At 33.5% G+C, this 13,492-nt stretch overlaps 1 protein-coding gene across 12 annotated transcripts in view; it reads right to left on the bottom strand.

Annotated features, from left to right (window-relative positions):
• Positions 1-13,492, bottom strand: part of UNC80 (unc-80 homolog, NALCN channel complex subunit) — a 224,811-nt gene that overhangs the window by 133,615 nt on the left and 77,704 nt on the right. For all 12 annotated transcript variants that reach the window (XM_037745098.1, XM_017546781.2, XM_017546788.2 and 9 more), the window contains exon 22: positions 13,061-13,233. In XM_037745098.1, coding sequence (XP_037601026.1) covers positions 13,061-13,233 — 173 coding nt within the window. The remainder of the gene's footprint in view (positions 1-13,060; positions 13,234-13,492) is intronic.

Genomic DNA, 13,492 nt, shown 5'->3' with positions numbered 1-13,492 from the left:
AAAAAAAAAAAAAAAGAAAAAAAGAAAAGGGGAGTTGTAACTTTTGTCTCTGACAAAATAGACTTTAATAGTAACAAAGACTAAAAGAAACAAAGAAGGACATTACATAATGGTAAAAGGATCAATGCAACAACAGGAGTCAATGATCATAAATATATATGCACCCAATATAGGAACACCCAGATACATAAGACAAGTTCTTAATGACTTATAAAAAAACTTGGACTCCCGCACAATAATAGTGGGAGACTTTGACACCACATTGTTAATGTTCAACGGATCAATGAGATAGAAAATTAACAGGGACATCTATGATTTGAACTCAGACCTGAAACAAGTAAACTCAGTGAATATTTATATAATTCTTCACCCCAGGTCCACAGAACATACATTTTTCTCAGTATCATATTACACCTATTTTGAAAGTGACCACATAATTGGAAGTAAATCACTCTTCAGCATTTGCATAGAATTTCACAGACTTAAATGAAATATTCATTGGCTGTTTCTTTGTTATTTTCTTCCCTTATTTCTTCCTGTCTCCACTGTTAAGCACAATTATCAGCATAAAAGAGGTTTTTAATACCTATTTTTAGATTGCATTCCAGCCTGGGTAATAGAGCAAGACTCCTGTTCTCTCTCCCCCTTTCTCTTTCTCTTTCTTTCTTAGAAAAAAAATAAAAAATAAAAAAATAAAATGAAAAGATCTATCTTATATTTTTTCAATTTACAGAAAGAAAGATTAAAGAAAATGTGAAGGACACAATATTGAAAAGGTAAGTTGAGAATTTTTATCATAAATATCATATGTCACTTACATAATTCAAGTACCTAATGAACTTCAAATATAAAAAATACTAAGCGTTTTATTAAAACTCCAAAATATAAAAACAATAAAGGGAAGATATTCAAAGTGACTACAGTGAGAGAAGGGCAGATTACCTATAAATTATTATTGTCAATTAAGCCATAAAAGTATGAGATAATGTCTTTGAAGTATAGAAAGACAATGTCAGCCTATAATTACAATTCTAGCAAAAGTATTTTCAAGTTGAGATCAAAATAAAGACATTTTCTTTCTTTATTTTTCTGTAGATAGCAACTGCTATAGATTCTTTTATTTAGTTAGTTCTTTTTCTTTTTTTAAATTGCATTTTAGGTTTTGGGGTACATGTGAAGAACATGCAAGATTGTTGCATAGGTACACACATGGCAGTGTGATTTGCTGCCTTCCTCCCCATCACCTATATCTGGCATTTCTCCCCATGCTATCTCTCCCCAACTCCCCACCCCTCACTGTCTCTCCCCTATTTCCCTCTGAAAGACCCCAGTGTGTGACGCTCCCCAGGTCTTTGCTATTGTAAGCTGTGCTGCAATGAACATTCGTGTGCATGTGTCCTTATACTAGAATGATTAATAATCCTTTGGATATATACCCACTAATGGGATTGCTGGGTCAAGACAGTTTCAATTAAACTGTAGCTGAGAAAGCTACTGCCAATTGTCACTAGAGACACTTCTGAGATAATCTTAGAAGGAATTTCTAAGATGCAAGGAGATATGGTGAACAAAGAATATGTTAAATTTTGGGAATAAATTTAAAACTCACTTTCTGAAAAATCAACACAAATAATGTCTAATTTGTGAATATTAATGCAAAAACAAAATAGAACTAAATCTTGAACAGTTGTTTGCAGATGATATAATTTTATATGTGGAAAACTCCATCATCTCAGCCCCAAAACTCCTTAAACTGATAAGCTATTTCAGCAAGGTCTCAGAATAGAAAATCATTGTGCAAAAAATCACAAGCATTCCTTTACACCAACGGTAGACAAGCAGAGAGCCAAATCATGAGTGAACTCCCATTCACAATTGCTACAAAGAGATTAAAATACCTAGGAATACAGCTAACAAGGGATGTGAAGGACCTTTTCAAGGAGAACTACAAACCACTCCTCAAGGAAATAAGAGAGGACACAAACAAACGTGAAAACATTCCATGCTCATGGATAGGAAGAATCAATGTCATGAAAATGGCCAGACCGCTCAAAGTAATTTATAGATTCAATGCTATTCCCATTAAACGAACATTGACATTCTTCGCGGAATTTGAAAAAAACTATTCTAAATTTTATATGGAATCAAAGAAGACCCAATGTAGCCGAGACAATCCTAAGCAAAAAGAACAAAGCTGGAGGCATCATGCTACCTGACTTTATACTACAATAACCAAAATAGCATGGTACTGGTACCAAAACAGACTTATAGACCAATGGAGCAGAACAGAGACCTCAAAAATAAGACCATATATCCACAACCATCTAATCTTTGACAACCCTGCCAAAAACAAGCAATATTCAGTAAATGGCACTGGAAAAACTGACTAGCCGTAGACAGAAAACTAAAACTGGACCCCTTCGTTATACCTTATATAATAATTAATTCAAGATGGATTGAAGACTTAAATGTAAAACACAAAACCATAAAAACCCTAGAAGAAAACCTAGGCAATACCATTCTGGACACTGGCATGGGCAAAGACTTCATGACAAAGACACCAAAAGCAATGGCAACGAAAGCCAGAATTGACAAATGGGATCTAATTAAACCAAAAAGCTTCTGCACACCAAAAGAAACTACCATCAGAGTGAACAAGCCACCTATAGAATGGGAGAAAATTTTTGCAATCTACCCATCTGACAAAGGTCTAATATCCAGAATTGACAAAGAACATAAACAAATTTACAGGAAAAAAACAACCCCATCCAAATGAGCAAAGGATATGAACAGACACTTCTCAAAAGAAGACATTTATGTGCTAACAAACATGAAAAAAAAAAAGCTCAACATACTGATCATCAGAGAAATGCAAATCAAAACCACAGTGAGATACCATCTCATGCTAGTCAGAATGGAGATTATTAAAAGTCAGAAAATAATAGATGCTGGTGAGGCTCTAGAGAAATAAGAATGCTTTTACACTGTTTATGGGAATGTAAATTAGTTCAACCTTTGTGGAAGACAGTATGGTGATTCCTCAAGGATCTAGAACCAGAAATATCATTTGACCCAGCAATCCCACCGCTGAGTATATACCAAAAGGAATATAAATCATTCTACTATAAAGATGCATTCACACGTATGTTTATTGCAGGACTATTTACAATAGCAAAGACATAGAACCAACCCAAATGCCCACCAATAATAGATTGGATAAAGAAAATGTGATACATACACACCATGGAATAGTATGCAGCCATAAAAATAATGAGATCATGTCCTTTGCAGGGACATGGATGAAGCTGGAAGCCATCGTCCTCAGCAAACTAACACAGGAACAGAACACTGCATGTTCTCACTCATAAGTGAAAGTTGAACAATGAGAATACATGGACACAGAGAGGTAAACAGCACACACCAAGTCCTGTTAGGAGATAGGGGAAGAAACTTGGAGGATGAATCTATAGGTGCAGCAAACCACTAAGGCACACATATACCTATGTAACAAACCTGCATGTTCTACACGTGTATCCCATTTTTTTAAGAAAAAAATTTTTTAAATTCATTGATTTTAGACTTGGTTAAATAAATATGTGATTTCTATAAACATAAAGGGAATATAATAATCTACAAACTAGTAAAGGAAAATAGCTTTTCAAATGTGAAACTATACCAAAGCAAGATAAATAAACCCTAACAGAATCTAAAAGAAGGCATGAAATTGAAACACACACACTGAAATAATAAAAATCATAATAAATAAAAATGACAGAAGTGAATCTAAATATATCAGTAATCACAATTTGTACAAATAGACTAAATTTGCTAGAAAAAAATTGTTTAATTGGTGAAAAAATTTAAGTATAAACTTTTTTCTTTGCTTTTTTTCTTTTTGGAAACAGAGTTTCACTCTGTTGCCCAGACTGGAGTGTAGTTGCGTGATCTCAAGCTCACTGCAACCTCCTTTTCCTGGGTTCAAGCTATTCTTGTGCCTCTGCCTCCCAAGAAGCTGGGATTATAGGCATGTTTCACCACGTGTGGCTAATTCTTGTATTTTTAGTAGAGATAGGGTTTTACCATGTTGGCCAGGCTGGTTTTGAACCCCTTACCTCAAGTCATCTGCCCCTTGGCTTTCTAAAGTGCTGTGATTACAGGTGTGAGCCACTATGCCCAGCCCAAATACATGCTTTTAATATGACACACACCTAAGTAACAAACAGAAAAGTTGAAAGTAAAGGATTGGCAAAAAGACATGTCTGGCCAATACTAACCTAATGAAATTGCTGTAGCTATATTAGTATTGTAGAAAAGCATATCTTCAGGTAGAGAATATTACTAAAAATCAACCTGCCACTTGATGGTAATAAGAAGATCAAATCATTAGAAATTTGTAATATATCTAAACCTGTTTGCTTCCATAAAAATAAAACAAAAAATGTCATTGCTGTAGAGATAAATAAACATATTTGCCATCATTGTGAGGGATTTCAACACAACTAACAGTAACTGGTAGGTCAAACAGTGAGAAAACAATAAGGATGTAGATTAAAATAACTCAGTCAGCAAATTTGATCGTATGTATCTCAATCACTGTTTTCTACAACTGGAGAATATAAATTCTTTTTGACAACATATGAAACATTTATAAAAGCTGATAATATTCCAGGCCATAAAGGAAGTCTAAATTAATTCTAAAAAATCAGTAACTTAGAATCAGTAACAAAAATTCATTTCTAACAAAACCCTGGATTTCATCAATTGAAACACACACATCTAAATACCTACGAGTCAAAAGGAAAATAATTAAAGAAATTAGAAAGTACTTAAAAGTAAGTTAAAACAAAAATACTGCTTATCAAAATTTATGGTATGCAGTTTTAAGGAAAATTAATAGCTAAGTTCTTAGTTTGGAACAGAGAAAAGAATATCAATGAACTAAGTAATCAACTTCACTAAATAATGCAATTAGCCAAAAGCATGAGAGAAAATAAGAGCAGGTATTAATAAATTAGAGAAGAAACATGTTATAGAAAGATTTAAAAAGAGTAATGAAATTGATAAATGACTGGCACGCCTAGTTAAAAAATTGGAAACAATTTTAGAAATAAAAATATATAAAATAACTACAGATACTGCAAATATTAGAACTAATAAGGATGTATTTTAACCAATTTTATACCAACAAACCTTAAAATACAGGTTAAATTGATAAATTACTGAAAAAAATTAAACTGTCTCAGGAAGAAATAGAACTTTTGAATAATCAATTCAGATCTGAATTTCTATTTGAATTTTAATTATCTCTAAATATATCTGTGGACTCAGTGCAATTCCAAGAATAAATCAAAGGATTTTTCATGGACTCTGATAAGCTAATTATAAAATTCATGTGGAATAACAAAGAGCCACGACTAGCCTAAGTGATGTTTAAAGTTCTAACTATTAACACAGAGTAGGATGACTCAGGATACACAGAAAATGGAATAAAACAAAACCCAGGCTGGGCGTGGTGGCTGACTCCTGTAATCCACTTTGGGAGGCCAAGTCGGGTGGATCACCTAAGGTCAGGAGTTTGAGACCAGCCTGACCGATATGGTGAAACCCCATCTCTACTAAAAATACAAAAATTAGCTGGGCATGATGGCGGGCGCCTGTGGGCCCAGCTACTCAGGAGGCTGAGACAGGAGAATTACTTGAACCTGGGAGGCGGAGGTTGCAGTGAGCTGAGATTACACCACTGCACTCCAGCCTAGGCAACAGAGAAACACTCCACCACAAACAAACAAACAAACAAATCGGAACCCAGAATGACATTACGCCTGTAAGGACATCTGATATTTGATTAAGATGGCAATGCCCATTTGAGAAGAATGCATTAACTAGTCAGTGTATTGTGCTAGGTTAATTATTTTCCCATGGGAATAAACGAAAATAAAGGAAATAAATTTCTACATTATGCTATTCACATAGAACATTTTAAAGACTTAAGTATGAAAGTTAATATTTAAAACTTTTAGAGAAAAATATAAGAATGTCTTTGCTACCTTGGAATTTCAAAACAGAAGTGCTAGCCGTGAAGGAAAATTTTTATGAATTAAATTATATTAAATTAAAATTTCTCTTCATTAAAATATATGAAAAATTTGAAGAAGAAAACAAGCTGCACACAGGGAGATGATGCAATGTAAAGAACAGAAAAAAGATTAATATTGACATTACCTATAATCTTTTAAAAGCTAGCAATAAAAGATAAATAATCTTCCAGTAAGAGAATGAACAAAAGACACAAATGAAATCTTTTACCAAAGCAGAAAAAGAAATGGTAAATAAACTGATAAAAAGACTTCTCAAGCTTTAGGTTGAAATACAGATTAAAAGTTATTACTTTAAAGCACCACATTGTTAAAAATAACAATATTGGACAATACAGTGTTGGCAAGAATAAAGGGAAGCAGGAGTTTTCATTACACGTTGGCACTTATTTGGAATTTTTTGCAACTACTCTCAAATATATTTTGGTATCATATAGCAAAATTGTGACTCAATAATTTTACTTGTAGGTGCATTTAGGAAACTATACATAAATTGAAGCCCATACACAAAAATATTTATAAAAGCATTGCTCAAATTAGCCAGAATTTTGAAAAAAATTAAAATGTCCATCTAACATATAATGGATATATAAATTGTGTTATGTTCAAACATATGAATACCATTCATGAGGAAACATTAATATATTAACACTAAATGCATCACCAAGGAGGAACTCAAACATAAGGCTAAACGAATTAGAAAAAGGACAGCATGACTTCCTATAAATTAATTTCAAAATCAGGCAAAACAAACCAAAACAAAACAAAGTAATATATTCTCTAAAGACACACACCAATGTGGTAAAATAAAGAAAGCACAAGAAAGATTAATTAAAGTTCAGAAGAGCCATGTCTTCTCAGAGGTAAGGGTATGTGAATAGGTAAAGGAACACAAACTGGAAATGTTTTATTTCTGTCATGGATATGTCACTTCTAAATTTTTTTCTTTAAATTCTATATATTTATAATATCTATTCATTTTGTTTCATTTTATTTTATAAGTTCTGGGGTACATGCCCAGGATGTGCAGGTGTGTTACATAGGTAAACTTGTACCATGGTGGTTTGCTGCACCTATCAACTCATCATCTAGGTATTAAGTCCTGGATGCATTAGCTATTTGTCCTGATGCTCTCCCTTCCCCTGCCCCTCAACCCCGCCTACAGGCCCCAGTGTGTGTTTTTCCCCTCCCAGTGTCCATGTGTTCTCATTGTTCAGCTCCCACTTATAAGTGAGAACATGTGGTGTTTGGTTTTCTGTTCCTGCATTAGTTTGCTGAGGATAATGGCTTCCAGCTCCATTCAAATCCCTGCAAAGGACATGATCTCATTCCTTTTTATGGCTGCATAATATTCTATGTTGCATATGTACCCCATTTTCTTTATCCATTCCATTATTGATGGCCATTTGGGTTGATTCCATGTATTTGGTATTGTAAATATTGTTGCAATAAACATATGTGTGCATGTGCCTTTATAGGAGAATGATTTATATTCCTTAGGGTATATACCCCATAATGGGATTGCTGGGTCAAATGGTATTTCTGGTTCTAGGTCTCTAAGGAATCACCACACTGTCTTCTACAGTGGTTGAACTAATTTGCATTCCCAGCATCAGTGTAAAAGCATTCCTGTTTCTCTAGAGCTTTGCCAGCATCTGTCATTTCTTGACTTTTAAAAATCACTATTCTGACTGGTGTGAGATGGTATCTCACTCTGGTTTTGATTTGTATTTCTCTGATGATCAGTGATGTTGAGCTTTTTTTCATCTGTTTGTTGGCTGCATAAATGTCTTTTTTTGAGAAGGGTCCATTCATGTCCTTTGCACACTTTTTGATGGGGTTGTTTATTTTCTTGTAAATTTGTTTAAGCTCTTTGTAGATTCTGGATATTAGACTTTTGTCATATGAATAGCAAGATTGCAAAAATTTTCTCCCATTTGGTATGTTGTCTGTTTATTCTGATGATAGTTTCTTTTGATGTATATTCATTTTTAAAATCTGCATTCTCATGTCCATCACAGCACCATTTGCAATAGCCAAGACATAAATTCAACTCAAGTATCCATAAACAGGTGAATGAATAAAGAAAATGCGGCACATACACAACAATGAAATACTATTCAGGCATTTTTATGCTACATTTCATAGTTAGAATCTTTTAAAAAATTCATTACCACTAGATTAAAAGGATAATTTGATAGTTTTGTTTTGTTATTACTATATTATTTCTAATTTTCTTATGATTCGAAAGAGAATCATATGGTATTTCCTCTTTCATGCATTCCTGTCTCCTTGAAAGGACTTAATTTGCACTAATCATTAAATATCCTGTGATGTTAAGCCCCAATATGATGAATTATATTCAAGGCAATAAGCCTGGAAATAAGTGTGAATTAAACCTATGGTAACTGAAGGTCTTTTCCTAGGAGAGTCCCAGTTTATGTCTCTTTTCCTCACATAATTATCGAGAAATCTTTCACTCTTCAAAGTGTTTTAGTTTGAAAAACGATTATATTTCACTACTTCTAAAGCTATCCATTTATGAGGCTAAATAATTTAACATGAATTGGTTTCCTCCATCCACAGACTAGGGAGAATTCTATGATCCCATGGATGGTCTTATATTTGTGGAATTGTTCCTAAAGCAAACTACTGGAATTATTATTATTAGTGTTATTCATGCTAATAAATTACCAGTAAATTAGAAATCACTGTTTGTGCATGTTACAAATTCAACTGGATAAATAAGGATAGACTATTTTACTTGAAAAATATAGGAAACAAAAATACTTTTTGCTTGGACTGTTTAATTTTTCTTTTTATTTTCTTTTTAGTTTTGTACTTGTAGATTACATAAACCTAGAGATGAAATGAATCCTTTCTAAAACATATCTTTTAAAAAGTGCCTTACAGTTGCATCTGATAAATTAACCCTAAAGAAAAAGATTGTGAAGTAAAGCTGTGCTGGACTTAAAACTGAATCAATTATCCCTGCATTTAGTGGTCACAACAATAATAAAAGTAGGATTGTTTAAAACCAACAAAAAAACAGGTTGGCAAAACTTTGAACATTGACATTTCTAGTATTTCTTTCATCTAACAATACCCTTTAATTCTGAAGAAAATTTTAATCTTAAAAACATCACATTTAAATTATACTATTTAGGACATAAAATAATGAAACTATTCTATTATAAAAATTATGTCAAAATGCAAAAATTATATTTAAGCTGCACTTAAAAATAAATGTAACAAAGCAAAACAATAAAAGAAAGGTGGGAGAAAATGTAGGATTGAGATATGGTGATGAACAGAACACACTTATTTTCCCCTCTCCCTTCAAATTCTATTTGATGAAATGGCAGAATCTATGTCTCTATCTCTATATATCTATATCTATCTATATCTGTATCTGTGTCTATATCTAGATCCACATCTGTATCTCATTTGCATATCTACTTATCATATCTACATCTATGTTTATTTCTATATTCATATCAATTTGCATTATATACATATATCTAAATAAAACCATAATGCGTTGAAAAATACATAAAACATATTTGAAAACTGAGCCATTCCTGAAAAACTGGAAGCAGGTGGACCAGATACTGGATGAAACCAAATACAAGGGAAACAAAAGCTAAAATATATCTAACAATGTGGTGCTTTAAAGTAATAACTTTTCATCTGTATTTCAACCTAAAGCTTGAGAATTCTTTTCATCAGTTTATTTACCATTTCTGGTTCTCCTTTGGTAAAATATTTCATTTGTGACTTTTTTTCATTCTCTCACATTTTTCTATTATGAAGTCATTAAGTATTCATACTATAAGGAACACTTTTAAAGATTCAAATGCTTTGTGACCATTAAAAGTCATTCACAATCTTTTTTATTATAGGAGGCCATGTGTATTTAAGCACATTTTTAGTATGCCAAAGAAATACCCATTCTGATTTATTTAAATCATATTTTTTACAGTGAAAGCATATGGTGTTGCTAAAAGAGTCCTGAATGGAATCAGAAGAGTCTGCTCTGATGCCAGTTTTTGCAACAACTAATTCATATGACCTTGAGAAAACTCACTTCAGCTCTCAGGGCTTTCGTTTTCTCATATGGAAAACACGCAAATGAAAAGACCACTTGATAGAGCCCTTAACATGGTATGATCCACGTTTATGCAGAGATTTCAGCTCTGGACCTCTGAAAGAATGTGAGGCCTAGAACTTCTCAGTGAATGAAGGACAATCTGTCAAATCTTATCAGGTGCTTATTTTACTTTATAAATGGTCAAGTATAATGAAAATTACTTGACCTATTATTACTGTTATTATCCTCTACTATTATTCCATCATTTTCCAATTTCTACAGTGAGCTTGGCCTGTATTTTTCACTCAGTTTTTCAACAAGATAACTTGTTGCAATTGTCCTTAATTTCATTAGCCAGTTACCTGAAAATTCTGGCACCTTGGTTGTCTAAAAATTTTCCAAAAGTATCTGTGACTTAAGGATTGAGCCAAAGATGGATATGATAGTATGTTTGGAGCACTTCAGCTTCAACCGTCTGTAAAGTGGCAAATGGTAATGTGTATTGAACAATTGTTCAACCAGCTCTGTCACCTTTACTTTCCTAACCACACTTAAGCTATTGGGTATAAAATGTAGAATTTATTATTATTGCATATTTTAAAGTAAGTTCCTAAAGTTGTCTTACATAATATTTTAATAAGAGAATACAAAATAGAAAGGCCTGGATGACAGACCCAGATTCCAAACTGGCTCCATCCTTCACTGACTTTGTAGCCCTGCCTATTAGTCGATCTTTCTGAGCTTCAGTTTTTCCCTTTGGCAACAGGGTGGGTATACAATAAATACTAGTCATTCATTAATCAACCTTAGAATGCTGTACATTAAGACATCTGGAGAAAAGATCGCTATATAAACACAATCTTCATTGGAAAAAGAGAAAAATAGGTGTAGCCCTCCAGTTGAGTTTTGTTGTATTATCATTATCAGTTAGCACCATGTCTGGCACATAGGAAGCCCTCAAAAGACATCTGCTGAGTTAATTAATTATTATATGGTGAGTATCTTATAAGTCACATTGACTTTGGACTTTTTAATACCACCACTCTTGCCATTTGATGCATTTGATATGTAGAGAGCTGCTACTCTCCCTCTCTGACTATATACAGTCCAAAATTACTTACTACTCAGGGAGGAGCTGAGGAGTGCTTCACTCATCATCACTGCTCTCATTATCACCCTGCTGGTCCAAGACTTCCCTCTGTTCCCTAATCAAATCCTGCTGCTTATACCAGTACTGACATTGCATGTGGTGTTTGATGTTTTCTACTCTTATCAGCACTTTCAAATCATTACCAACCTGAGAGCTATAAAGTAGGAATCTATAGATATTTTAATAGGCATTTCTTTTACTTTTTTTAACTTGTAAATTACCAACAGAGTATTTCTTAAGTTCAAGCAAGCTGAGGTGTAGTTTATTGACTATTAGTATTTTTGGTGACTGACTGTTCATACACTTTTCCATTGTTTAAACGTTTGATTGTCATTTTCTAATGAATTTGTTGCACTTATTTATTTTAATCTGCTCCTTTGGGAGCAGAGAAAGATGTGATTAAGACAAACCATGCATGACTCAAAACAGTGGCAGCCTAGTTTCCAGTCTCCCACTTAGAAAACACAGGATTGGCTCTTTGCTTTGTCAAGCTTTCCTGCTTTAGACAGATTATCTCACTGTACTTTGATTGTTTAATTGCCTCCAGCCCCTACCCTCCTGGAGATCTACAATTATTTACATTTTACAGTCACCATAGCACATATCAATACACATTGAACATGCTGCAAATTTTTTAAAATTTGCAAAGGTCACTACTCAATAATGAGACATCTTATATAACGGAAAGTCATCAATTTGGGTGATTATAAATGGTATTACTATTTCAGCTCTAAGTGAAGCCACGTACCTTGCTGGTCACTAAATATCCTGAGAGCAAAAGCTGCACATGTCACAGAGAAATTTCATGAATTCTATTATAAGGTTTGGATTATTTTCCAAGGTAAAATATGAGTGACCACTGGTTACTTATTTGTGTGTCATAAAACCTGAAAAAAGGATCATTTATTGGCACACTTAAAGTTTTAGTTTTTTGTTTTACTAAAAATCTATTTCGGTTTGCCTTTTTTAAAAGTAAAAATAAAACACTTTTATTTCTTGATGTTTACTTGGTATTTTGTACCCAGTGTTTATGCAGCATATGAAGAGTTTATAAATAAAAGAAATTGAGAGGCTGAGTTCAAAAGTCACATGTGGGCCTAATTTACCTGATAAAAACACTTTCTGACCAAGATCCACTTCATATTCTTAATCCCTTACATGTTTATAATACCATTAATGTTCAAAGTGCTTTTGTGCAATTCATTTCAATTGATCCTTGCTTCATATTTTTCATCCAATTGATAGATGATGAAATCAAGACTTGGTTAGTTTAAAAGGCTAATACATGGCAGACATAAGACTAATAATGTAATAATAATAGCCCACTTTATTGCGTAGTTCCTATATTTCAGGCACTGTGATGAGGGCTTTATATCTAACATCTCATTTAGTTTCACACTAGCCCTAGGAGGTAGCTATATTATTACTATTGCTCTTACACTCATTTTACAGAGGTTGAGGTAGTAAATGTCAGAGTGATTTTAACTCAGTCAGTCTGACTCCAGAGCCCTTACATATTTCTACAGTCTATTTCTCAGGGCATATTAATTAAGATTTTTCTCCCTTTCTTTTCTCTCACCTCACCATCTTTCTTCCCCCTTTTATCACGAATTCTGAAAAAACAAAAAACCACAGGTGGATTACAATTGGGGAGTCATGCTTACCTCTGTTAACAGTATTACTTGGGATGGGGGGCAGGGTGGGAAAATTATTTCACCAACTTACTAGATCCAAGGCAGCTGCTAGGATGGAGGCATCAGGAATTGTCCCAGGCTCACAGCAGTTTAACAGAAATTGGAAGCGTTTCATGCCTTGTCGGATTGCGCCAAGATTCACCACGTTTTTGCTTTTTCCACCATCTTGATTGGGAGAGAGATGATCATCGAAACTGTGGCAACCTGTAGAGGTGGTGCCATGGTAGAGGAACGAAAGAAAGAGAGTGTAATGGATCATAGGTTTAAAAAAAATTTCAACGATACCACAGTGTGTTTTCTATAGTGTTATTCAGAAAACTTTCTCCTTCATTCCACTTCCTTGCTCTCCACCCTAATGTTTGATTTAAACATATCCTGACTTTTGGGGATCTGGTGACACATGACATATGAAAATGTAAGATTTTACCTAAATATTTAAATATAGTGTTTGATCATTTTACTT

The sequence above is a fragment of the Cebus imitator genome, unplaced genomic scaffold, assembly GCF_001604975.1.
Source record: "Cebus imitator isolate Cc_AM_T3 unplaced genomic scaffold, Cebus_imitator-1.0 Scaffold191, whole genome shotgun sequence".
NCBI lineage: Eukaryota > Metazoa > Chordata > Mammalia > Primates > Cebidae > Cebus > Cebus imitator.
This window is presented reverse-complemented; position numbering and strand designations above follow the sequence as displayed.